At 40.2% G+C, this 27,194-nt stretch overlaps 2 protein-coding genes across 11 annotated transcripts; one reads left to right on the forward strand and one right to left on the reverse strand.

Annotated features, from left to right (window-relative positions):
* Positions 1-244: 244 nt before the first annotated feature.
* Positions 245-6,496, reverse strand: RMI1 (RecQ mediated genome instability 1). 2 transcript variants are annotated; one of them, XM_058864903.1, is made up of 2 exons: positions 6,029-6,496; positions 245-3,011 (listed from the first exon to the last, which is right to left on the reverse strand). In XM_058864903.1, exon 2 carries the CDS (start codon positions 2,981-2,983, stop codon positions 1,103-1,105), a length of 1,881 nt encoding a protein of 626 aa, XP_058720886.1. In that variant the 5' UTR covers positions 2,984-3,011; positions 6,029-6,496; the 3' UTR covers positions 245-1,102. The 2 variants fall into 2 exon arrangements, with proteins under 2 accessions (XP_058720886.1, XP_058720885.1); XM_058864902.1 differs by lacking the exon at positions 6,029-6,496 and adding an exon at positions 5,368-5,505.
* On the forward strand, positions 5,508-26,566 carry HNRNPK (heterogeneous nuclear ribonucleoprotein K). Of its 9 annotated transcripts, none has more exons than XM_058864905.1 (16): positions 5,508-5,643; positions 8,086-8,164; positions 8,270-8,348; positions 9,200-9,310; positions 10,683-10,739; positions 12,241-12,284; positions 13,167-13,239; positions 13,726-13,839; positions 14,802-14,930; positions 15,393-15,694; positions 16,053-16,107; positions 19,828-19,878; positions 23,900-23,921; positions 23,999-24,081; positions 24,539-24,708; positions 25,467-26,566. In XM_058864905.1, the coding sequence occupies exons 3-16, from the start codon at positions 8,301-8,303 to the stop codon at positions 25,498-25,500; spliced, it is 1,293 nt and encodes a 430-aa protein (XP_058720888.1). In that variant the 5' UTR covers positions 5,508-5,643; positions 8,086-8,164; positions 8,270-8,300; the 3' UTR covers positions 25,501-26,566. The 9 variants fall into 9 exon arrangements, with proteins under 9 accessions (XP_058720888.1, XP_058720895.1, XP_058720889.1 ...); XM_058864904.1 differs by lacking the exon at positions 5,508-5,643 and adding an exon at positions 5,761-5,913; XM_058864908.1 differs by lacking the exon at positions 5,508-5,643 and adding an exon at positions 5,761-5,913 and having other exon boundaries at positions 25,528-26,566.
* The last annotated feature ends 628 nt before the right edge of the window (positions 26,567-27,194 follow it).

The raw sequence follows: 27,194 nt of genomic DNA on the forward strand, positions 1-27,194 counted from the left end.
TATTAATTCTTCTAAATTCACTGGGAAACAACCCAACTCAAACCAATCAACCAAAGCAAAAAAAAAAAAAAAAAAACAAAAAAAGCCCAAAACCAAGCAAAAACCCAAAGCAAACCAAAAAACAAGCAAAGGGGAAAGGATGGGAAGAAAAAAAAAAAAAAACAAAAAACTTAATCAAACTCTATATACTCAACAAAATATGTATTTTTCTTTCAAAGTGACTAAACAGCATCCACCAAAATTTAAATGAAAACTTTATTATTTTAGAAGCAGAAATTTAAAAAAATCAGTCAAAATAAAGACCAACATTAAACATACTATACAACATATACACAGCAAAAGTATTTGACTACTCTGCAGGAAGGTTAGTCAAGTAACCATAAGAGTTCATGAAGAGTTTGCCTTTAGTTTCAAAGCTATTGGCAATTATTAACATTAACATGACAAAAAAAAAATAAAATCCCCATATGTTACAATTTTATTCTAATAAAAACTTAAAAACACTTGGCTTTCTTTTAAATTATTTGTAAAAATAAAGAAGATTTTTAATTTTCTTTTGTTTAGGATTGGATTTTCTTTCCCTCACACTTGAGTATTTAGAAGTCAATCTTTCATTTCTCTATACTTCAGGTTCTTGCACAGTGAATATAGATTTGAGACTCCAGATTGGCATAGTCAGAAGAGACTGTATTTGAACAATAATTTGTTATTTAAATTTATTCAACTGATTTTCTCCAAGAAAAAACTGAGAGTCTCCTGTACGTTTCTTTTAAAAATCAGGTAAGTACCTGAAAAAGTAAAGTAACAAGATGGTTTGTTCATTGTTACACATTTCCTAACAAATTCTGCTACTCAGGATTACCAGTCTAGAACACACAGGATTTTGCAGAATGAAAAAATCAAACCACAAATATTTGAAATCTTATTGCAATACTGTCACCATTAGAAACAGAATGCTCAGCTTTGCTCCAACAAGTAATCTCCTTGTCACACTTTTACATTATAATTCCTGATAAAAGACACATCATTTAACTTTCAAGAGTTCTTCAAGGGAAATCTGACTTAAACATTCCCTAATATATAGTCTGCAAGTTTGCACATGTTATTTATTCAAACGTTTCTTCAATTGTTCTAGATGCCTAGCATCAGCTTCCTGGAGAATTAATACAGTAGCTTTAGACTGAAATGGATTAAACTCAATAGTCATCAAACAACAGAGATCTATCAGCTGTTTTTGACATTTTTCTAAACCATCCTTAAGTTTTAGACGTAAAGCTGGATCCTTTTTCAGCTTATTCATTTCAGGCACTGAAAAGCCAATCAAACTTGTTAGAATATCATCAGCAAAATCTACTTCAAGATAAGCGGAGCCATCAGAAATTTTTGCCTTTATACCCCAGGACCCATTGCTTTTTGTAAGGCTTCCAGTGAGAGTGACAATAAAACATTTAACTTTCAGAACTGTAACAGTTTCTGGGTTTTTTGCAAGGAGAACGGAAATATATGTGAAAGGTGGAGAATCTAAATCTAAATGTGCCTCTACTTCCTTGCAAGGAAAAATCTGTGAATCATGTTCCTGCTGATATCCTTCTGGATCCATTTTTAGGGAAAATATAGGATCATCATTTAATACCCTGCTGTCAGAAGTGTGTTGGTGTTTGTATCTGCTCTCATCTAGGTCTGTATAATTATGCCCTTCCTTAGGACGATTTTCCAAAGAAAAATCAGATGAACTGTAGGTCTGACGTAAGCCCTTGTGCTGCAAAAAGTTACTTATGCTATTTCCATCTTCATCAAGTATCATTCTTCTCACATTCTTTTCCTTGCTGATAGCTTCCCTGGGCTTATCTCTTCCATTCACATCGTCTTCGTCACCAGTGCCATTTAAAGACGAAGGGCAGGAACTTCTAGATGTATGTGGAAGTCTGTCAGTAATTAAACCTATGTTTCTGTTCATGTCTACTGGTGGCACTTCTTCCATCTCTCTTTGCATTTCTTCTTCAAGAAGAAAGTCATCTTCTAAAGGAAAATCATTTAAAAAGCCATCAGCATATTCTATGGGAGGTGAAACTTGTTCATATGAGTGAGGCAAAGGACTTCCAGATTTTTGTAGCAAAACATTTCCATTGTGCGCAGACAGTGAATCTGAGGCTGTATTAAAATTGTTGCTTCTACTACAGTATCCACTTTCTAAAGATGTTCTGTTGTTTAAAGTAAATTCATTTTCATCAAGGCTGGCTAAAAGCTCTTCATCTGAAGGGCCAAGAGTTTGTTCTAATTCATCCACAGGCCTTGCAAAAATCTCTTCATGTCCAGCTTGTCCAACAGAATTAGGATTTTCAGCTTCTCCAATTAATCTAGCAAGGACCCTTTCCTGACAATAATCCTCAAGAAGAGCATCAACTTCACCCCCCAACAGTTTCACATTTTCTGGCTTAAGCAGAAGAACACCAAGACGATATGCAATAGTGCCCTGTACTGTGATTTTTGTTCCAGGAGGAAGATTACTGCAGAGAACAGGCACCGGTTGATACTCCATGCCCTGAATTTGATGTATGCCATCAGTTAGTTGTAGCATCAGCATTCGAGTAGGCTTTGCTTCCCAGGGCTTCTGGAATGCCTGAGAACTGCTTGTTACTTCTTCATTTACAGTGCTTTTCCCTCTTAGCTTCTGCAACTGAGAATATGCTGGCTGGCTAACATCCACCAGTGAATCAATCTGTATGGAGTAGCAGCCTGATAATTCTCCCTTGGGAGTATCTAAGATGTAGTTAGGCAAAATTGGATATTCCAAGTCTCTCAGATCGGTAAGAAGCCATTGCTCAAATACCTGCTTATTAATCTGATCTTGACTTAAATTACTACCACTATTTTCTTCCTGGATCCAATTAATACATGCTGCCAGCCACGTTAAAGGAACTTTAATGTGCCATGTGGATGAAAGCCAGGTTTCCACTCTTGCTACAATGCTAGATGTAGACATTTTCTTTCACGGTACGAGACTGAATTCCCTAAAATTGAATTCAAAAAGACATACTTAATTTTTTGACAAAAACTGAAATTATTACAAGTTTCATTCTCAGTTTACATAAAAAAATTAAAAACACTTCTATAGACAATAAAATTACAGGCATTTCCAACATTTAACATTTCAATTGGCATAAAAGGTATGTGCAAAATGAAAGTATGGAGACTTACACAAGCAACCATGGTTTTTTTCTGTTGATTTAATTAGAAAATTATAACTGAAACCCTTTTTATATCAATTGAAAGTGAATGGACAAAAAAAACCCCAAACCAAAACAGAAGTAGGTTTTAAAATATATTTCCTATTTTTTTATGGTTTTCTTTCTGTTGACAGACAGTTTATTTTGAAATTGACCTGAGATGTTACTCTCCCACTTCACCAGCACTGTTAGGAACAGAAGAGGATCTATAGAACCAAGCTGTGTTCTAGGAACACTTACATCAGAGGGGTGACTTTCTGTCTGTGACTGAAAGCTTTGTACCTGACAACAGGAAGCTGGCTTGAATCAGTGTTATTTAGACACCCAGGACAGGACTTGGCTGCAATAGCACCAAGTCTTGGCAAGTTATCATTTCAAGTATATCAGTGGGTAATAAACTCTAACTTCTTGTTAGTTTAGGAAGTAGCTCTGCACAGAGTAGAACAGAAGTATTTCAGCTGGAAGGGACTTTGAATGATCATCTAGTTCAGCCACCTGGCCAATTCAGGGCTGACCAAAAGTAAAAGCACATTACAAAGGATATTGTCCAGATACATCTTAAACACTAAGAAGTTTAGAGCATCAACAACATCTACAGGAAGCCTTTTTCAGTATTTGATCATTCTCTTAGAATTAGAATCATTCAGGTTGGAAAAGACTTCCAAGATGCAACTTTTGACTTAACACCAACCAGCATGTCAACTAGATCATGGCACCAAGTACCATGTCCAACCACTTCTTGAACAATTCCAGGGACAGTGGCTCCATTATCTCTCTGGGCAGACTGTTCATTGATTAAACATCCTTTCCATGAAAAAATTCTGATGTCCAACCTGAACCTCCCTTGGAAAACCTAGATGTCAGACTCAGAGACTGACCCCCACCTCGCAACAATTTCCCTTCAAGGAGATTTGGAGAGCAATAATATGCCCCCTGAGCCTCCTGTACTCCAGCCCTGCTCCCTCAACCACACCTACCACCACTAACTCTCTACGCCTTTCACCAGCTTTGTTGTCCCTCGTAAAGAAATTATTCCTTATTGTCAAGTCTGATCCTCCCTTGATACAGCTTTGAACCATTTCCACAGACCCCGTTGCTGGATGTCAGGAAAAGGCCAGCATTCCCTCTCCAGGTCCCCACTAAGGAAGCTGTACCGAGCAATGAGGTCACCCCTGAACCTCCTTCTCTCCAAACCAGACAAACCCAGAGCCCTCAGCCGCTCCTCACAGGATGTGCCTTCCAGCCCTTCCACCAGCTCTGTTGTCCTCCTCTGGACCATTCAGGGCCCTTCCCACCCTTCTCAGGCTGTGGGCCCAGCACTGCACACAGGAGTCAGGGTGAGGCTGCAGCAGGGCTGAATCCAGCAGGATGATCCCAGTCACAGCTGGTGATGCTGTGTCTGATGCAGCCCGGGATGGGCTTTGCCCTCCTGGCTGCCCGGGCACACACTGCTCATTCACCCTGAGCTGCTGCAGACCAGCACCCCCAGATCCCTTTCTGCAGGGCTGCTCTACACACACTCCTCTCCCAGCTGATACTTGTGCCCAGTTTTACTGCATCCCAGGGGCAGAATCTGTATTTGTTCTCATTAAAGTTTCATGCCACTGATAGTTACCCAGTGCTCCAGTCTATTCGGATCCCTCTGGAAGGCTCTTGTGCCTTGAAAGAGTCAGCCGCCCCTCCCAATCTGGTATCGCTAGCACACCGGCTACGATTGTATTTAACTCCTGTATCCATGTCACTACTACATTGAAAAGATATTACGTTGCCTGACTGTGCATGGATCACGTTCAATCCCTTAGAAAGGGCGACCGAGGGGTTCAGTCTCACTACAGAACACAAAGAAAACAAAACCTACAGCAAGAATGTTTAAGAAACACCAGGTGTAGATTTCACAGTGTTTCTTGGGGTTTTTTTGCCATTACAGCCTTCAGAGCGAACAAAAGAGCCTCCAAGCTCTCCTCAAAAGATCCACAGCTTGTAAGATACCGCGTAGTTACTTAAGCCAGTAAAGCGTCAGCTTTCAACAGGGAGGTGAAAGGGGTGAGGGAGGGAAGCAGAGGCGGGGGGACGAGGAAGATCTGAATGAGGACAGGCCGCATCTCGCAGCCCCCTGGAGGGGCCGAAAGCTCCAACTCACCAGGCTGGCGAGCGATCCTAGCGGAGCGGCCCCGGCCTGAGGAATGGGGCAGCGCCCGAGCCCACGCTCCCCAAAACCGCCGCGCGCACCCACCAGCCAATGGGAGGCGCGCGTCGAACCATCGCGAGAGTCTCGCCATAGCCGGCGCCGGGCTGCACGCACAAGGCGGGGTTTTAGCGGCCGCCATTTTCTCGTCTCTCGGCCGCAGCTGCTCCCGCTTTCCTGGGCCGGCTCCTCGCTGCCCGCGCTGTTCCCCGCGCGGCTCCCGCAGCCCAGGTAAGGAAGGCCGGCCCGGCCACGGCACGGGCCTAACGGCGCCAACCTTTCCCCGGGCCCGTCTCGTCCCTTCCCTCACGGAGGGCGGTGCGGATCGCGGCGCCGCCTCATTTCCTGATGGGCAGTGGCCTCACCCAACGAGGCGGCGGGGCCGCCGCACGGGGGGCGGTGGTGGGGCCAATCGCGGGTGGCGCTGGTGGATGTGCGCGTTAGAGGCCGGGGCTGCTCCCCTTTCTCTACCGTACACGGCGGGGCCGGCGGCGGGCGCAGGTACGCGCAGCCCGCGGCGGCGTGCAGCCAGGGCCGGCGAGTAGGGGAAGGGGGCGGGAAAAGGACACAGGCCACTCGCCACTCCAGGCCTGGGCCGGTAGAACCGCCGCTGTACCTCGCTCGGCGGCGCTGCGTGACACAGCGGTGCGAGACGGCCTGTGTCGTGGGGCTTCAACCGCCGAGGGCTGCCGTGGGTTCCGTGGGGTCCCGAGGGTTGGCGGTAGAACGGGGAAATCTCTGCGTGGAGGACACCGGTGTGCCGCCGCCTCGGCTACTGCTGAGGGCCTTTAGATGGCCACTGGCCCCATTGCCCCGCGGGGACAGCGCGAGTTCCGCAGCGTCAGCGGCTGCGCTCTAAGGGCGGGGGCGCGGTAGCTGCTGCCGCCGCCTTCCCGCGCCCGCCCGTGGTATCTGCTCAGGGCGAGCTTCTGTTGAGGATTATGGCGGGGGCAGAGAGGGCGCTCCGGGCCGCGGCCTGCGCGGAAGCAGCTGCAGAGACCGATCGGGAGGCGGACACTCTGTATCGCGGCCGCGCCGCTTTCGGGGGCGGGCGGATTGCCCGTGGCTCTAGGGCTGACCTGATCCGCCCGCTGCACTGGGCTTCGAGCCGCCGGGCACCTCCTTTGTGTCCGCCCGGGCAGAGCCGGGTAACACTTCCCACGGCCGCGTGGTGGTGGCGGCCCTTCCGCTCCCGGCTCCGCCTCGCAGCGGGCGGGCGGGCGCCATTTCAGAGGGCGCCATTTCTTTTGCTCCGCAGGGGTTCCGCAGCGCCGCCGCTTTCGCCCCTGTCCCCGCCGCGCTGGGCGGGCGTCTGGAGACGCAAGGAGGGAGGGGGGAAGAGAAAGGCAGGCGAGAAGTGCCGCTGTGCCCTGGAGGCGCTCTGGCGTTCCTTAGCTGTGGTCGTTGGTCTCACCTCTCTTGTCCGCTGTGACCCTTCGGTGTTGATGAGGAACCTGGCTTCATTAGTAGTGTGAATGTCCTCGATTTACCTAGCTGAGTGAGGTTACTGAGCACGTGTCTTATGGGGAGCTTTGGCTAGGGGAGACTAAGCCCTGATTTGTAACTGATAAAGAGTTCGCTCCTCGCTGCCTGAAAATTCTTGGGATAGTAGTAAATAGATTAATCGGTATCTGAAAGGGCTGTTACACTTTGTCTGTGTCTTCCTTACTGCCCATCCGCGTAACAGCGCGATTTTGGCAATGCCTACCTGAGATCCCGCTATTACTAAACTTGTGCATGCCCGTTAGCCCACTTCAAGTGCCTGGAAATACCGGCATGTGCTGGGAAGGCAGAGCCCGTTATTAGTCCTCTAAGCAGGGCAGCAATTACATAGCTGTCTGAGAGTACGTTTAATGAGTTTGAATCAGCTTCTTTACCACCCCCATTCCTTTTTCCCCGATTATGGCTACAGGAATGAGTGCCTGCTGTTTGTTTAGGCAGTGGAAGTTAATGCAATGCAAGGGGAAATACGTAATTGTTTGGTTGAATTTATAAATCATATTTTAATGATACTAAGTTGAAAATTTGTTTATTTTATCTACACTTCTCCCTGATGTGACTTAGTAGCTAAAAGCAAGTCACAATTTATTTCAGAAAATTATACTGAAGTACAGTTGCTTTTGCAGGGTGTATGTGTGCCGTGGGTTGTGTGTAACTACAGAGGATGGTATTTTTTAAAAGGTTGTTTTAGTGTAATTTGAAGTTGTAATTTTTATTTTATTCAGACTTTTTTATTCATCAGTTACAGTGGAGAGGAATGCATGCTCAAATGTGTGTTAGTACATGGCTAGAGAATTTGTAGTACAAGTGTTGACAATTACCTTAACAGGACTGACTATTTTATTAAGTGTAAGTAGTGTTGACCTAGATAGCAAGACCAGATTCTGGTGTAGTGCCCTTTAGAAAGTGCAACCAAGGCACATATCTTGAGATTATGTGGTTACTTAAATCTAGAGTGTATCCAAAACCTGTAATTCAGACATTAGGTTGATGTAAGTCTATAGATCTGGCCGTCAGCTTCTCTTACTGATGTGTTTGGCTTGCCTATGCTTTTTCTTTTATAAAGAGAAAATTTGCAGCAGTTGCTTAGGTCAAACTTTGTTTTCTGGCTGTAGCGAGAAGCAGGCTCACAATGTGGGGCGACTCACAACTGATGATATGCTGTTTTCATAGGCTCTTGAAGCAATAGGCTGTTGGATTTTGATCCCGCCCAGAATACTTGAGTTTTGGTCAGCAAGGATATATAACAGTGGTAAGTTCTAGCAGCAGGCATTTATTTTTGTTATTTTTTTCACTTTAGCATGAGGTACAATTTGTCTTTTGGCAAAAAAAATGTACCTTCTTTGTTTTTCAACAGGTTTTGCTTGTCCACATAAGAAGAAAAGGCAATGGAGACTGAACAACAGGAGGAGACCTTTACCAACACAGAGACAAATGGTAAATTTTTTAAAGGACTATTCCCTTTTAGAAAGAACCTCTTGAAAATTTTAGGATTTCAAAGAATTTTGTAATGATTTAACTTTACTCTATGTTTGCATCAGCAATAATTTTGAGTTCTGCATTAAATGTGTTCACTTTTGATTAATGTGTCCTTACACATACTTTTGAAGCATAAACACATAATCTTTCTGTTGGCATGTTTCAGACTTGAGAACTGAAAATTATGATCAAATATTGAAAAATATTTCATAGCTGTATGGAGGATGTGAATATGTATGTATGCTGTAGGACACATCTGTTAATTGCATTTTGTTCATTTCAGTTACATGCAGGAGTATGAATATGTGAAATACTGCTGAAGAGCTTAATGGAAAATTTCTTGGGAATAGTTACCAGGGAAATTTGGGCATTGCTGTTGTTGATTCTTGCCAGTTTTTCCCAGACAGCATCTGAAGTGTAACTTTACTATTATTTCACCAGTATTTCAGTGTTGGACAAACTATATTTGAGCTTTATACCAGAAATGTTTTCCCCAGTTGTAAACTATAAATAGATACTAAGTGGGTGGTGCTGCACTCCTTTAGACAAAGTGTCATTAATTTCTTATTGCTTTTGTGCAACATTCTCATTTAAGCCATAGTTCACAGATTTTTAAGTGCGTTTTTAGTTGTTAATCAGTAAGAAGCCTGTTGAAGATGTGTTTGTGTGCTGTGGATGTTCAGATGTCTGTAATTAGTTTTGTGCTAATAGGAAAGAATGTATTAGTAGTGCAGAGCATAAATTTGGCACATGTTCCACTTTATTATGACTTAGAAAGTTAAATAAATGTTTATGTTTCCCCCCTATGGACCTCTCTACAGGCAAACGTCCTGCAGAAGATATGGAGGAAGAGCAGGCCTTCAAAAGATCTCGGAACACTGATGAGATGGTTGAATTGCGCATCTTGCTTCAGAGCAAAGTACGCCTTTTTTTTTTTTTTTTAACTGTTTGTTTCGTATAGCATAGCTCAAGATGGTGATGACAAAGTGCATGTTGGGATTTAAGTGTAGAGTGATTATGTGCTTTTTTTAAAATGAGATAACAGAGTAATTTTTAGTATGTAGGAATAGTAGTTGTAGATGTATTGCAATGGAATTGTCCTCAGGGTTCTCTTAAAAGGCTAAGTCCCTAAGGATCAATACAGGGTTTATTAAAATGATATACTTGCTAAGAGGTAGAACAGTAAAGATCCTAAGATATTTTTACATTTGAGTGGAAGGTAGCTATATTGATTGAGGGGAATGACTGTATGTGAGTCTTTGGAAAATAAAGTATTTAGAGGATTAAAAATTTGTTATTTTAGATTAAATATGTGAGATGAGAATTTAGGATTTTAGTAACTCTTCCAAATAGATATACTAAGCTTGTTCAACTATATCAGCAGGAAGAAGTGTGGGAGTAGTGCTTCAGGGATTGCAGTGATTTTGTTGACAGGTGTAAATAGTTGAGATTGTGGGATATGAATTTCCTCTGGTGTTTCCAGTTGCTGCAGATGCTTTCTGAAGTATCTTAGTCTTTTGTGCTGGTGGGAAATAATGTTGCCTTAACTCTGTGGCATTTCTGACCAATAGCCAAGTTACATGGAGTACCATGAAATGTTCTGCATGCTGTTAGCATAATGTATGTGTGTAATAAATTCAATGCTTTTCATAGAATCCTTCAAAGAACCTGGTAAAAACGGAATTTTGCAATTACTATTTTTTACTATTTGCTAGTTTATTCCTGTTGACGCTGGTGGCTTGAATAAAGTTAGTGGCTGTTAGGATTAATTGCAGCCTTTTTCAGTTTACATTGCTCTCAGAAATTAGTTGCTTTACAGATGTGCAAAGCAATATTATCACTTGAAATTATCAAATGTTTGGAGCACAGAAGTGGAATTTGTACACATATTCCATAAGGACAAAAAAAGCTGATCAGAGAATTCAGAGAATTGAGAAAATAATTGACCTACATTACATTCATTTAGTTATTTTTTTTTTTAACAGACCTAGTCTATGAAAAGTTCAACATGGGCAAAATTGCCTAGAAACTTCTCTTTGGAATTTAAATACTAGTGGCAAAGCTGAGTTATCTTTCTCTCTCTGTGTGTTCCGTGGTTTTAAGAGCTTTTGGTAATTTTTTTAACGTGGACAAACGTCCAGTTGGTTTCAGTTTGTTTTGAACCTTTCCAAAGTAGTGCCTGTCCCCACCTCTTGAGCCAGCAAAAATAGATGTACTGTTTATAGTCTTGAGTTCAAAAATTTAGGCTGTGTTGTGTTGTCATAATGTAACTTCTGAAAACTATTTTCCAGAATGCAGGAGCAGTGATTGGAAAAGGTGGCAAAAATATTAAAGCACTTCGTACAGACGTGAGTATATATGAGTTTGAACTCTAATTTACCACCACTTCTTTCAGAGCACTACATCGGAAACTTGATTGCGTGCATTTCTAGAAATTGGAGCAATTCAACTCTATAGACATCCAAGTTACGAGCCATTTGTATTGATTGTCAGAGTAGATAACAGTTCTTCAATTTCTATTTCAATTAAAACCCAGCTTGACACATGGGAGGAGAGGTTTATGTTAAATCTCTTCACTTTTTAATAGGATTCTGCTAAATTACACACTTGAAGTGAGTTACCATCCTAATCAAAAATATTGACAAAGCTTAAACCCCTTAATAGTACTATTCCCCATATGTGTGCATCAATTATAGTACTGCTGAAACCCTTGCAGGTGGCTGGCTTAACCCAGTGATAGAGGAATTCTTTAACTTCCTTTAAAAAAGCAAAACAAAATCATCCATCTGTTCCTTAACACATGAAGCACAATAGCATTAATATTAAGGTTTCTTGCTTGAAATAAGAGTATAAAACTCTAAAGGAACATTTTATTCTGTTATTTGGAAGCATTTTTAAATCATCATGACTAAATGCCTGTTCACATTTTACCGGGGGTTGACTTTGGTGATTAGACACATGCTCAGCGTTAATGTTGTGTATTTATAAAACTTGGCAACGCTTCTTAAATTCCGTTTGTTTACACTCCTGTACTTAACATCAGCTACAATTTCAACGATTTTTCCAATCAAGACTCTGTTCAGCACAAGATTTGGCAATGTATCATGGCAAATCAGGTCCAACTAAGTTCATAAACTACCGCAACTGGAGTTGAGATTTTAGTTGAATGGTCAGGAATCATACATACGCTCACTAACTTTGGCAGCTAGTTGTTCCTCTTTTTTTAGGGTTTTTTTAGTCGGGTTTTTTTTTGTTTGGTTTTTTTGGTTTTTTGTTTGGTTTTTTTGAATAAATCCGTATGTCACCGAAGTCCAGATAATTTAAATTCGTCTGGAACATGAACTCTCCCTATATGCCCAAGATTCTAGTACGATAGGTCTCGACAGGTTTTGCGTCTACCCTCATGAGCCAGCCTGCTACTGAAACATCATTTATTAAAAGTAAAAAGTAGTTTAGTCAGATCAAGTGACTCATTTTTAAAGTCCATACTGTTAGGCCACAGTCGGTGTAGCAATCAGTTATTGTGTTAGTCTTCAGAACAACTTAAGCTTGTTTCATTAATTGAGAGTAATGAGTATAGTTTGTATTAAATTAAAATTTATTGCTTTTCCCCCTTTTCCCTCTCCTTGTTTTTTTGGCCATATATCTCCGTTGCCCATGTACTGGATCGACTTGCCCCTGCGTTGCCCACCATGACGTTGGCCCATCCGCCCCTGAACGCCCATGTGAAAACCCTGGTTGGCTATGCCCAAAAATGTGCTCGTTGCCAAACGGGTACCATACTTGACAACTTCCGATTGAATACCCATGCCCAATGCCAACATCCACGAACGCCAATGACCAATGCAGTACAATGCCAGTGTTTCAGTCCCAGACAGCAGTGGCCCCGAGCGGTATGTCCCAACAGTTTATGCCTCACTGCCTGAATAGAAAGAGAGAAATGTATTTTATTACCTGCCTTTGATATAATTAAATAGTATCCCCTTATAGACGGTGTATTGTTTTTTTTCAAGTTTTCTGTCTTATTTTCCCCATTAAGTCTTTTTGTCACTGAACTTTTACGTGAGTTGCCCACCCAAACAATCCACTAATTTTATTTCAATGGAAGGAGCACAGCTTCAAGTGTTGCATATTTGCTGCATTGTAAATCAAATTGGTTCGAAATAGTCTTCGCTCTGTCTTTGTGGCCCACCTTGCTCCCCTCAACATTGCCTGTTCATAATTATTTCTTATGAAATGCTAATTCCGGTTCGCTTTCCTTCACTTCTCATTTGTTTTGTCTTTTTTTGTCTTGCATTTGTATTTGTTTTCTTGGAGAGCCCATTAGTAATCTGAGTTCCATAACCTTATTCCAGATACAACGTTCACCACTTGCATATCCTCACTTTTAATATGAGAAGGTGTGCCAGTTCTACGAATGTAATAGTGAGGGTATCCTAATTAGTGGTGGCGGGGAACATGAATATTCACTTCTACTTTTCAGTTCTGCGTCAATTTCTTGCCCATTTAATTTGAGCCCTTCCAAAAGCCTATTCTGTCTTTCTCTCTCAGCAAGACCTGCCTAATCTTAAATTTCTCACGCATATATACTGGGCATAAACAAAGATGCATGTGTTGTAAATTGAGCAAACAGGTTTACTTTAAATGGGGAATATTTGAGAACTCTTCTTTGTAGTAAATCTTGTTAAAATTTTGTGTGTAATGATAAAAAGCATTTACTTCTGCTTTCTCTTTTCTACCTTCTCCATATCGTCTGTCATCGTGGTTTCCAACAGCATCTTGAGTATAAGTGCAGATATAGAGACAATTGGAGAAATCTTGAAGAAGATTATCCCTACTTTAGAAGAGGTATTTATCTTGAAATTTTCCTTTGTTTAGAATGAAAAGATTAGGTTTTGAATGAGATGGTTCTAGAGTATTTGCTACATTTTAAATACAGGAAATTAGAAAGTAAAAAATGCCAGAAGGCTTTTAAAGAAAGATTACATGTTGGCATCTTTTGCATAGAGGCTGTCATTGTTTATTGAATTAACATTTTGAACAGCCTTCCTGTTTTCCAAATAATAAGTTGTACTTTTTGATAACTTCTTAATTGTTTCTAGAAAGTGGCACAGTGTCATTTAATAAGTAATGTAAAAAATAGGGAAAACTGATTCTTTGTGGTGAGGTGAGGTGTTTAAATTGTTGTGGTTGTATGAAAAGAAATACCAGATTACAATTCAGCAATAAATTAAATTGTCCTATTGTGTTTGAAGAAAAAGCTTAGAACCCCAAATACTTTGAATTTTTGTGATTAATCTTTATTGCTTCTCCCAATATGCATCTTATTTGCAGTATCAACACTACAAAGGCAGTGACTTCGACTGCGAACTTCGACTTCTTATTCACCAGAGTTTGGCAGGAGGCATTATTGGTGTCAAGGGTGCTAAAATTAAAGAACTCAGAGAGGTACTTGCTTTCTGTTTTTCTGAGATTAGATTTTTTTCAATAAGCAATGTTTTCTGATCATAAGGGGCATACGAACGTATCTGCTGTTCAGTAATTCCTTCTGAACATGTTGCATACAGGCTTTTGATGTTGTGAAATGGAGCTGGAGTTGCAACTTTCTTGCAGACCCTGAGAAGTAATGTTGGTAGCAAAGCCATGACTTGGTTAAACATTATTTGTGGTACTGTTTTTAAAGAAAGGATGTTTACTTCATTTTATTAAAATTGTGTTCATTTCTCCTTTTAAAACAAGCTGTTGCATAGTGTAGAACTATTTGTGTGGTTGGACGCGCAAAGCAGTCTAGAATGAAAGCATCTCCACAGTAGATGTATTGTAAAAGTGCTTCATGTTTAGTTTTGTATTTTTTAATCCCAACCCCTGGAAGACACTTTCGTTTTGTTTTTTTTAAGTGAAAGAGTAAGATTTAAAAAACTTAACAGTCTCTATGAGCTGAAAACACATGTTTGAGTTTCTTGGTGTTGTGTTAAAGGCCGTTTCAGGTCAGTTCAGGTATAAGCCAGTACTTTTTTGTATGGATTAAGAAAGGCAAGATAACTAGACATAATCCTAGCAACATTGCTGTCTTAGCATCCAAAGCATGTTGATTTGAAAGCTAATACAGCCTGTAAGCTCACAGTGTTTATGTGATCCTTTTTCTAATACTTTATTAAATGAAGCATTGTAGATGAGTCATAACTGAAATAAGAGAAGATTGAATTTTTTTTCATCTTCCTACAAAATTTAGAGCAGCAAGATCTTTAAAATATGTAATCTAATTTTGTGTGATAACTCAGAAGCAAGCATTCAGATTTAAGTGGGTGGGAACTTAAAATGTTTTTAAAATAGATTAAAAAGACAATTAATGATCTTACAAAGTTGTTCAAAATGTGTTTGGTAATCTTGGATTATTTTTTCTTCTACAGAACACTCAGACCACCATTAAGCTCTTTCAGGAGTGTTGTCCTCATTCAACTGACAGAGTGGTGCTTATTGGTGGAAAACCGGATAGAGTTGTTGAGTGCATCAAGATTATCTTGGATCTTATCTCTGAGGTAATGTTTATTAAATTTATTTTATTCTTTCATTGGCATTCATGAATGTTTTAGACATTAATTGGATGAAAGATGGTGTCTTTCAGTTTCTAGTTTAAATTCAGTACCTCCTACTTTCCTAACAGGGAAGTGACAGTTAAGAACTTTGAGAACTGTTTCTATTGTGCAGAATTGGGGTACACCTTATGAGGGAGGAAAGCAATTTTTGGTACTAGAGGGCCACTTATGCTTTGCATGTGATCAGAATGGAAAATTCGAAGAGGAAGGAAAACAAAATGTCTCTGCCACATCTAAGTAGTTTTAGTGTCATAGTTAGTTCATGGGAAGCATATCATCTCCTCTATTGGCAGCATTGTGAGATCAAGAACATGTCCCAAATGCATAAATGTGCTAGTTTAATTAAGTATGCCAGTTGTAATAGAACTATCTGATTTCGGGAATTTTTTTGTCTGTTTGTATTAGTCTCCAATTAAAGGACGGGCCCAGCCTTATGATCCCAATTTCTATGATGAAACATATGACTATGGTGGCTTCACAATGATGTTTGATGATAGAAGGGGACGGCCAGTGGGCTTTCCAATGCGTGGAAGAGGAGGTTTTGATCGAATGCCCCGTGGTGGACGACCTATGCCTCCCTCGAGAAGAGATTATGATGACATGAGCCCTCGCAGAGGACCTCCACCACCTCCACCAGGTCGTGGTGGTAGAGGTGGCAGCAGAGCTCGTAATCTTCCTCTTCCTCCTCCACCACCTCCTCGTGGCGGGTGAGTTGTTGCATAAATGCATTATACAAAAACCCATGTTGTATATCTGAACCATATGCATATTTTCAGTGATTTTTCCATGCTTCCATGTTGGTAGGGGGTATGCAGGATTGAGCCTATATTAGACAAGAGTATTTTGAAATATACTGCAATTTAATTAACCTGCTCTGTTGTAGTCAGTTGCCAGGACTGTATTCAGTAGTTCTTCTGTTAGGGACTTAAGTTATTCAGTACTTGGGTAGAGTAGTTTGATACTAAGTTATATGTGAACCATGAATGGGAAAATTCAGATTAGAATAAACCAGCTAGCTCATAACACACATTCCACATTAACATGCTGCTGCCTTTTTCATTTTAGAGATCTGATGTCCTATGACCGAAGGGGCAGACCGGGAGACCGTTACGATGGCATGGTATGAGTTTAAAGTTTGCTCTGTTGTGTCCCTAAGCATAGTTAGCGTGCTCACATCCTGTTGCCGAACCACACTCACATTCATGTGAGGCATAGACAGTGAAACCAAAATGTTTTGTTCATACAAGTGGTCCTCCTGTGGATGAGTATTTGAGATGTCAATGGTACTCTTGTTTTCTTCCTTCTTCTCTGTGATCAAAAAGATTCATAGAGTTTGACTGCTCAGCCCTGTATGTTTCCTTGCACTGGCCATCTTTCACATTTTTTTAATCAGTGTGACAGAAATAGCAATTGGTAGATTTTTTAGATAGAGAAAGCATGTCAGAACAATGTTCTCTGATGAGTTACACAAGCATTCTTAACACTGTAAGTTGGAAAACACAGGCCTTGAAATGGTAATACAAATTATGGCACAGTATCTGAGAAGACCTCTAGTTCATGGAAGGTGATGGCTCTTGAAATCAATTCTTCTGTATTTTGTATTTTCTCTGCAGAAAATCCACTCAATTCTAAATGTTCTGGAGGTAGACCACCTCCAAAGGTGGTGAAGGTAGAACCCCTGCTTAGTTGAATCCTACATGCATTCTTTTGGGGGTGGGGGGGGGGTGGTGAAAGAAATGTGGAAGCTTAAAACAAAGGGTATAAATAGTCTTGTATCTTACATTCTGAGCAGCCATGCCCCAACAGCCAAACTGCTGTTGTGAGACAAGATTACTCTTTCCTCAGTAGAAAATCCATGAGGTTGTCCTCGGATAGTTGCTTTCTTAGTAGCTGGTCCAGTGCTGTCTTTTGAATTCAGTGTGAGAATAAGGTTGATAGCATGCTGATGGTTTTGGTATTCCTATGTAGTATTTATCCTCAGTCAAGCACTTAGTCAGTGTCTCATTTCCTGACAGTGAGTAGGGACCTGGGAGGGATCATAATCAGTACAAGTGACCTGAACTGGCCAAAGAGATATTCCACACCATAGAACATCATACCTAGTATATAAACTGGAGGAGTTACCCAGTAGGGGGGTCCATAAGGGTTTGAGGACGGGGCCGGACAGTGGTCAGCAAAGTGGTGAGCAGTTGTATCGTGTACCCTTGATTTAATTACTGGTTTCTATTGTTCTGGGGTGTGGTGGTGGTTGTTTCATTTTTTGTTGGCTTTCTTTGTTTTGTTTTTAAACTTTCAGTTATTAAACTGTTCTTATCTCAAGCTATAAGTTTTACTTCCAATTCTCATCCCAGTTCGCTGGGCTTTAGGTGGGGGGGCAGTGTGAGCAAGCAGCTGTGTAGCTCTTAGTTGCAGTCTGGTCTTAAAGCACCACAGAGGTGGATCTCTATAGTAACCATCTTCTTTTCTCCTCTGGCTTTGTGTGGTACTTTGTTTAGGATGACAGATGACACATTATTTTTTTCTTCTAAAGTAATGTAAAAGAAATGAAAAAGAGCTATGAAATAGGCTGTCTTAATGGGCTTCACATGTCCTCCTTGTGAATAAGAGTTACTGGAACTATAAAGTACAAGAATGTCATGTGCTTATTAGAAGTAATAAAAGGAAAAATTTGCTGTTACTAAAAAAAAACAAACCTGTTTCCCATGCTACTCTACATGCTAAGAAGCTGGAAGAATGGAGAAGTACACTTCCAAGATTCCTTATCTGTGTTTACATGTTTTCAGACCCTAGGTTTTGTTTTCTTCTATTTGCAGCTTATAAAGCCTGTGCTAGAGTACGTAAACTGAGAGGCCTGCCCTTCTTTGGGTATTTGGTTGAGCACAGTCTTACTTAGCTTGACTCTTGCACAGTAATGTGTTCTATTTTTATTCCAGCCCGGCTAGAATAGAAAATCCATTTTGACTTAGGTTTAGCCTGTCATGTTGACCTTCACTTTATTGACATGGGCTTCTACATGCAAGTGGAGTAATTTCCTTTAGTTTGGTTTTTTTTCATGGAAGAAAAAACAATTTCATTTCCTTTCCATAGTAAAGCTGCTCATAACTTTGGCTCCTTTGTGACCAAGTATTATAACCTGGTTAAAGTGAGGACTACCTCCCAACAAAGATAGTATTTAATTTCTAGTTTTAGTTCATCATGATCCTAGTATCCTAAATTGTGCAAACAGGAAGAAAATCTTCACACTGAGTGTGACATCACAGCTTCAAGTGTCATGCTAAAAGGTAAAGTCTTCCTGTGCTACCCTTTGTTTCAAATAGAAACTGTTGCATAGGTAGAAGTTTAAACTAAACCAATATTACTGTGATTTGTGTAATGAGGGAAAAAGCTGCTCTTAGAGGGTAGAAGTGCTCTTTTCACATGGGTTCTATCCTACATAGGTGTAATAAAAGGCAACAATTGATGAGCATCTCAAAAATATTGGAAAAATTGAATGTACAGAGAGAATTCTTTTTGCCAGTTCTCCTTTTCATTAAAGGCAGAAAGACTGAACAGTTATTTAAGATCGAATGTTGAACTGTGGTTTTTGCTGAGTTCCAGAAATACGACAATATTGACAGCCTTGTAAATGCAGAAGTGAAAAAAAAACATTTTGACTTTAAAAGATGGGGAAATTCCTCTTGGCTCTACAGAGTTAATCACTTAAGATGATACTTTCCTGTTAAATAACCTGGCTTAAAGTTCCGGTAGAAATATGTACTGCTGTTTAAATGCTCTTTTGGCTTACAGTATGTTCTGAAGCTTTTTCTCCAAAGTACAGACTTGTTTATCTGCATATAGATGTATATATTTCAGTGTGTAACTACTCCAGATCACATCCTCTAGACCATAAGGACTGTTGTGATCTGAAAAATCCTGAGTTTTCTGTATTTTTAATGCCCTCATTCTCAGGGGCATGTATAAAAAGTAGTAAAGGAAGAATGTATGGCAACTGTGGTATTTATTCCTGCAGATGCTGGAAGGAAGTAACAAAAATTTCACTTTCCAGGTCACTCTTGCAAACCAGAAAAACATACTACAGAAGAATTTGATATCAGTTAGGACTGCATGCGGAGTTTTTTATTAGATGTAAAAAGCTAAGCTCTTTGCCTTATCCAGCCCATCTGTTGTCTGATTTCTGTTCCAGTTCTGAGTAATGACTAGCACAAACTAGTTTGCAGCATAGAAAATACTATGTATGCTAAGGCACCCTGTTTCAGAAACTCATTTTGCACAAATAAACATCAAATTGTAAAATTCTGAAAGGAAGAAATTACATATATGTTTTAGAAACATGATTAAGTTTCTAATATAGTTAGGCAGCAGTGGATTATTAGTCTACTTACTGGCTAGGTGAACAGTAGAACATAAGAAGCAGTGTCCTTCCTGTTCAACCTGCAGTTGGTGTGCAGTTACTTGTTTCAGTCTTACTGAACCGTCTTTTTCTAGCAGATGGCAGAAATAAAAGATAAAGTATTTTTACATGTAAAAATGTATAAAGGTTTTCTGAAAGAAAAAAGGTTTGTTTATGTTTTGCATTGCCATTAGTTTCTGAGCTTCTTAGAGGGAAAATCTGCTAATAGCACAGAAAGAGAAGGAAAACGTGAGTTTCCCATTAAGAGTTGCCCCAAAGTAATATTAAATGCCAGTGAGTCTTGAAAGTGATCTAAATCACATAATTTTAAATCTCTGTTAATAGTATGAAAGTTTCTTTGTACCACTGTGCATTCTGTTTGGTTGTGACATTCTCTAAAAGTCTGTATGACCTGGAATTCCTTTCTTTCTCTTATGTTGCGTCTGGAAGATGATGCAGTGTCATGTGGATGCCTGTGATGATATGCAGCCACCAGAGCTGGTGAGTGCTTTCAGCCTGTCTTTTGAAAACTGCTGTATTGAATGAGTTTAAGTGATAAAGCAATTTTTTAAAAGATCTTGAGTGCAGTACATAGCAACTTGAACCTATTAAAATTTATACAGACATTCTTCTGACTCCAAATTTAGTGGCAGACTTCATGGCATGTCCCTTAAAGGCAAGTAATGTTAGTAGAAAGGTGGAACTATGCAGCAGCTTGGTAGAAATAGAAGAGCTTTTCTGTAGCTCTTCTGACTCTTTTACAGACTAGTTTCATTTTGGTAAATGCTTTCTTCATAACTGATGCACTGTAGATGCATGCATTTACGATTTATATTTTGTGTTACTTTCCTAATATTGTGGGATTTTTTTCAAACAGCTTCTCACTTTCATTTGTGAATAAGCTATCTTTAACTATCAATCTATTTGAAAACGCATTATTTGATCAGATAGGTTTTGGGATGTTATCACAGAATCATAGAATGGTTTTAGTTGGAAGTAATCTTAAAGATCATACCTATCAGCCATGGGTAGAGAACCTTGAACTAGACCAGGATGCTCAGAGTTCCTGGCTTTGCACACTTCGAGTAACTTGACATTCGCAGCTTTTCTGGGCAACCTGTTCCAGTGCCTCACCACTCTCACAGTGAAGAATTTCTTTCTAATCCAATAGCTAAAGTAAACCAACCCTCTTTCAATTCAAAGCTGTTGCCCCTTGTCCTTCCTCTCCATGCCTGTGTGAAAACTCCTCCCCAGCCTTCTTGTAGGCTGCCTTCTGGATCTGGAAGGCCACAATATGGTCATTCTGGAGCCTTCTCCAAGCTGAACAATCCCAGCTCTCTAGCTTTCTTACAGAAGATGTGCTGCATCCTTTTAATAATCTTCGTGGTCTTCCTCCAGACTTAGTCCAGTAGGTCCATGCCCTTAATGTTGGGGGCCCCAGAGCTGGATGCAGTACTCATGTTGGGATCTCAAAGGAGTAGACTAACAGGGCAGAATCACCTCCCTTGACTTTTCAATGCAGTGTGGGACATGGTTGCCACTCTGGGATTCCAGTGTTCATTGCTTGGTCATGTCCTACCTCTCACCCACCAGCACCCCCACGTTATTCATGGCAAGGCTGCTCTATCTATTCATCCCCCAGCTCAGGGGGTGGGATTGCACCAGCTCAGGTGCAGCACCTTGCTCTTGGTCTTGGTTAAATTGAGTGAAGTTTCCCATGGGCTCACATCCTGAGCTTGTCCAGGTTCTTCTGGATGGCATCCAGTCCTTCATGGAGTCTGAGACACAGAGTGTGTCCTAATATACACGCGAAACAAGATCCTAACAGGCTTTGGAGTTTTTGCCCCAACCTGGAGGACTGTGATAAGTGGGACTCCCTGTGAGGGAATATCCCCAAGGAGCTCAGCTCAGAGGAGACTGAGAAATCTAGGAGTGAAAAAAAAAGTACAAAGGAAGTGCAGCAGAATCGAGAGAGAAAAAAGAAACTGAAAAGAATTTTTTTTTAAAAAGTTACACTTCAGGTGTGTCAACAGCACCATTCAGCTTGCAAATTTGCTGCAGATGCACCTAATCAGTTTGTGTCATTGATGAAGACATTGAATAGCGCTGGTGCCAATGAAGGCCAGACCCTGAGGGGCATTTCTTCATATCCATTGAAACTCTGAGGCATTAACACTGCCCTCTAGATGCAACTATTCCTATTCAACAAACACTCTACCTGTGGAATCCATCCCTCTCCAGTTTGGAGGGAAGAATTTGGAGACTATGTCAAAGCCTTTACAGAAGTCCAGGTATATGGTACCTGTAGCCCTTTTCTTGTTCACTGATGTAGTCACTCTATTTTAGAAATTATGGAGTAGCATATAAGTGTTGGCAATGTCTTGAAGATGGCAAAATGCTGCCAAATTAATACTTTTGATTAATTCACATGAAAAGTCAGTTCTTGGCTTATATACACAGCAGCTGCTGTCAAGTTCTATAGTTTTGTAGTGTGGAGAGGAAGATGTGATTAAGGAAAGTTTTTTCTTTATAAGAAATCAGTCCAGAAAGGAATCCTATGGCAAACACCAACAGCAATATGTCATTCTGTGCAGTATGTTATGTGATCAGCTTTTCAGTTAAGCCTTAAGCAAAGTCCTTCATTGTCTTGTATTTTGGACTCCACTGTGATCTCTATTATGTTTGTCTTATAATATGTATTGCATAATAATGTGATTATACAAAACGTGTTGCTTAGAGATGGAGGATAAGCTCAATGCTAAGATCTGAGTAGCTTCCATTTTGATGTAAAAAGAAAGACGGCAAGAAATCATTTTGGGAAAGTTGTTACATTGTAACTTCTGTGGGTCAGTAATTGTGGTTGGTTGAACTTGACTGGCTGCCACGGGCCCACTCAGCTGCTCTCAGGTGCCTTCCTTAGTAGAGTGAGGGGAGAAAGTAAGACAGAAAAGTGTGTGGCTCGTGATGAAGACAGGCACATCCCTTGCTAATTAACATCATAGGCAAAACAGAGTTAGCTTGGGGTAGGTTTGCTGCCACTTTGAGTATCATAGTGAGAAACATGAAAACACCTTTATCCATCTTCCGCTTCTTCATACTCAACTTTCAGTCCTTCATTCCTTATGCTTCTACTTTGCCGTGAATGGTGCAGGGCTGAGAGGGACTTGCAGCTTCCAAGTCAGTTCATCACACTTGCCACTGCTCCTTCTTCCCTGCACTGTTCCCCTGCTCCACTGTAGGGTCCCTTCCATGGGATGATACAGCTGTTCGTGAACTGCTCAAATGATCTGTTTCCAGTCGACCACAGTTCTTAAAACTGTTCCAGTGTGGGTCCCCCTCATGAGGGGTCAGTCCTTCCAGAGCAGACTCATTTGTTGTTGGTCCCCTCAAAGGCCCCAGGTGTCTGCCTGTGCAGCTTCCTTCGGGGCGTATCTGCCTGCTCTCAGCATAGCATCACTCAACGGGCTACAGTGTAGCAATCTGCTCCAGTGTGGTTCTCTTTATGAGCTTCAGGGCAGTCTCCATTCCAGCTTGTGAAGCAGTTTTTTTGTCCTTGCTCACTCTTACAGCCAGTGTACCTTGGAAGTTTTTTACACTTTCCTTAAATATTATCACTGAGATGTCACCAGCTTGGCTGATGGTCTCTGCCTTAGGCAGCCTTCAGACTCCTATCATGGACCCCAAGAGACTCTTCAGAAGTTGAAGTTGAGAGAACCATGTGTATTTATTCTCTGCTTCTGTAGGAAAGTATAAATATGGGGTCTTGCACACTTAGAACACGTAAGATAAAATGAGAACTTGATAACAAATGAAAGCTTACATATCCTAAAAATAAAAGGGCCAGGAATTGCAGTGATTTGCATTTGGTATATGGTGGTTTAAATGTAACAGAAGTAACTCATGTTGTGATTTTTATTCAGAGATGTAAAAAGTTGTGGCATAGTCAGAATCAACAGTGTAGATGTAGTCATGGATCACTGACTGGGTGGACTTCTTGCTCCAGAACTGGAGACTGGAGTCTCTCTTGAGCTGTATTGGTAGTATTAATAAGGCTCTACTCTTGATGTTGTAATTCTAATGTTTAGTACAGAGGTCACAAGTAAATCAGCATCAACAGCTGTCTACAAGAAGCTGAGATAGTGAAATTGCCTTGGTAAACCAGCACAGCTGAATCCTTTGTCATTTCATGTGTTATTCTTGGAGATACTGATAGTGTAGGATAAGAATCACAGATTATCTGGAGTTGGATGTGACCTATGAGAACCATCTCATCCAACTTGTGGTCCTGCACGAGGTGGCCCCTGGTGTAAACAGACAGGGGTTAATAAGCCACTCCTTTTTTTCTGGTCTTCCCTCTTTTCCTCAGGGTCCCCTTGATGTCACAACACTGTTGTATTTATATCAAGTTGAGGGTTGTGATGTTTGATTAAATGGGCTCACAGTTAACAATAGAATGCTTAAGATAAAAATGTGTTAATGAAGTATGGCTGTTCACGTTAATGTTTTTTTCTTTCTCTTACAGTTTGAGGGCGGCTCTGGTTATGGTAAGTGTTTATATAGAACCTTTGTGTGTAGTTCATTATGTAGTTACTCAAGGGCTTGATGCATACACTTAAATCAGATTATTCTTACGCAGGGGGGCGTGGTTCATACGGAGATCTTGGTGGACCCATCATCACAACGCAAGTAACGATTCCCAAAGATGTAAGTAAAGTTGATTTGCTTTCAACTCATGCTTTCTCTTAAAAAAAAGTCACAGTCATTTCTCATACTGTTTAAGTAAATCAGAAGTTCTTAAACTGCTTGATAAATACTTCTAATACAAAACAAGTGTTTCTAAATCACCAACAGTATATTGTCTGACTGTTTGGTCTCTGTCTTCAGAGACACATTAAATAATTTTACTTGTGGTTAATATTCAGTAATAGAGATGGTCCTTGTAACTTCTGTTTTGCAAATGAGAGCTGGTTCTCACAGTTTTATCTCACCTGTGTTTACACAATTAATACTGCAGGGTGTATTTTTAGCATATAAAGAAATAAGCTCCCATTGCAACACTTAAAACTGAATTTACAAAATCTACTCATGCTGTTGTAATTGTCTAACTTTTTGGAAAGACTGTGTTTTATCAGGAAATGAATGTTTTTGCTTCCTTCCCTAGCTGGCAGGATCTATTATTGGAAAGGGAGGCCAGAGAATTAAACAAATACGTCATGAGTCAGGAGCTTCGATCAAAATTGATGAACCACTAGAAGGCTCGGAAGATCGGATAATCACTATTACGGGAACACAGGACCAGATACAAAATGCACAGTATTTGCTGCAGAACAGGCGAGTTAAAGTTTTGTATTGTCCCTAATATCAACTTAACATGTATATGATAAAACTGCTCTTTCCTGTGAATCAGTTTTTTAAGAAGGCAGGTTTTTAGTAACTATTTGAACCTAACTTCTCTAGTGGTAGTTCTGCCTTGATTCTCTTCTGTTCTCCATTCTAATTAAAATGAAGACACCCTCAAAACTAATCTTGCTGGAAGACATCTTAACCAAGCAGTCCTCTCCTTTCTCTGGTGAAAACTGCTGCAAAAAAACTACTTGTAATAAATTACATAGAGCCTGTAGAAAGTATAGAAGATTTCAGTGGATGTTGGCCTAGTTCTGTGTGGAAGACTAGTGATTTTGTTGTTTTTAGATAACTAAATTGACAACAAATCACAGTCTGCCATATGGCACAGACCATGCCTCTACAGGACAAGTTGAAATCGATTTGGGGCTGTTATGCAGCATTTCACACCTTGCTGACAGTACTTTGCCTTCTCTGCCAAATATTAACAGCTACAGATAGCATTTGCTGTATTAACATTCTGGCTACTAGAGCAGATTTTCATGTCTTAACTGGAATGTTTGGCTTTAGATTACTAATATTTAACTATGCCTGAAATACACTAATATAATTGTTAGCCATTGACATTTTAAAATCATGTGCTTTTAAATGTGTTAGGAATTTGTAATTTAAAATGCTTTATGAATGTTGATGCAAGATGTATGGTCCATCATTCTAATACATGCTTTTTTCTTTTTCTTTTATAGTGTGAAGCAGTATGCAGATGTTGAAGGATTCTAATGCAAGATTATTTTTTCTTTTTTATAGTGTGAAGCAGTATTCTGGAAAGTTTTTCTAAGACTAGTGAAGAACTGAAGGAGTCCTGCACCCTTTTTTTTTTTATCTGCTTCTGTTTAAAAAGCCAACATTCCTCTGCTTCATAGGTGTTCTGCATTTGAGGTGTAGTGGAATCTTTGCTGTACACCAGATGTAATGATTTAGTTCCTTACAAATACATGGGGGGTGAAGGGCGCACGAGACTAACATTGAAATTTTGAAGCGGCAGAGAGTGAATTCTATTTTTGTTCATTGTTGGTGGTAAATTGTACTGTTTTTCTGTAATTGTTGTGAACACCCTGCTTTATGTACACTGTATCTTACTTGGAAAGGGGAGAATATGGTAGGCCACATGTTCCTGGAGTTTCTTGAGAGCAGTGTGCAGAATGTAATGCTTTTTTGTAAGAAACATTTTAGGATTTTTAAATAAATTTAGTGAACCTATTCTTGGTGGTCATTTTTCTTCAGGTCTCCATAAAGTCTTAACTAAAATGGATACACCTAGTTTGTTTTCTTTTTCCCCATATAAATTAAAGTTGCTGTTAAGCTTGCTCTTAAGTTTCCTTGATACATAGATGGAGTTGGTTTTTTTGACAAATTAAAAAGATCGTGTGAAAACAATGACTGCCTTGCTGTTTGGATGGAAAAAAAAAGGTGATAATACACAAATGCTGTGTAAAACTTGACGTTTTTGCAAGTGTTTGGCCCTCTTTGCAATACATATATTATTGGTGACAGTATATAAATAAAATATTTTAAAACTTTGTGATGTCACTGAGTAAACAGTGGTAAAGTACACCTGGTTTTAGACAGCTTGCTTAATGCAGAGTTGCTCTACCATTACTGAACAAATTATCCCTGTTTCCCGAGCTTTTGTTTGTATGGGGTAGGAATTGCAAATTGGCAAATTGACAATATAACTATGTAACTTGTTTTTCATTGTATGCAAAACTTCAACTTGTTCCCCAAATGTATGTTGAGTTCCGTAAGAATTATTTGTGAGAAATTAAAAAAATATAAAGCCTCTGGATATCTCATGTAATACCTTGGCATTTGTATTTATAGTTAAAAGTTTTAATTTCACTTCCTGAATAAAAACAGATTAAAAAGTGTGAAGGTGTGTGACATATACAGATAAGGTCGGTCCAGACTAAGTGAGGTTTCTTGTGGGATTTTTTTGGTTGGTTTGTTGTGTTTTCTCCCCTCTGTGATTTGTGGCACAGGAGCTTGGCCTCTTTAATCCAACTACTCTTTCAAATGGCATGGTAAAGGCAAGGAGCCTGGAACATTATACATAAGACTGGCTCCCTTGGCAGAGTCATAGTGAATTCTGTAGAAAGAAATGCCGTCACTCTTTAGTAGGTGGGAAGGCATCTGGGGTACCTGAACTAGAGAAGTCTGCGACTGAGGCTACGGTTTTGGACAAAATGCAAGTAAACTAAAACGTGCTGAATTTCTCTGCTTTCAACTTGAGTATGTATGCAAAAGGGGTTGTGGACGGTCTTCGTTTGGTTCTACTTTTGATTGGGAAAAAGAACAACACGTTTTTGTTCGTTCTTTTGCCAGGTTGTTTTTTGGGTTTCTTTTTTCCGTCCCTCTCTTTCTCAATGATGGGAATCTTCTGGAAAACTTCGCTGCCAAGAAGCTGGGTCTGCGCA

The sequence above is a fragment of the Poecile atricapillus genome, chromosome Z, assembly GCF_030490865.1.
Source record: "Poecile atricapillus isolate bPoeAtr1 chromosome Z, bPoeAtr1.hap1, whole genome shotgun sequence".
Taxonomy (NCBI): Eukaryota; Metazoa; Chordata; class Aves; order Passeriformes; family Paridae; genus Poecile; species Poecile atricapillus.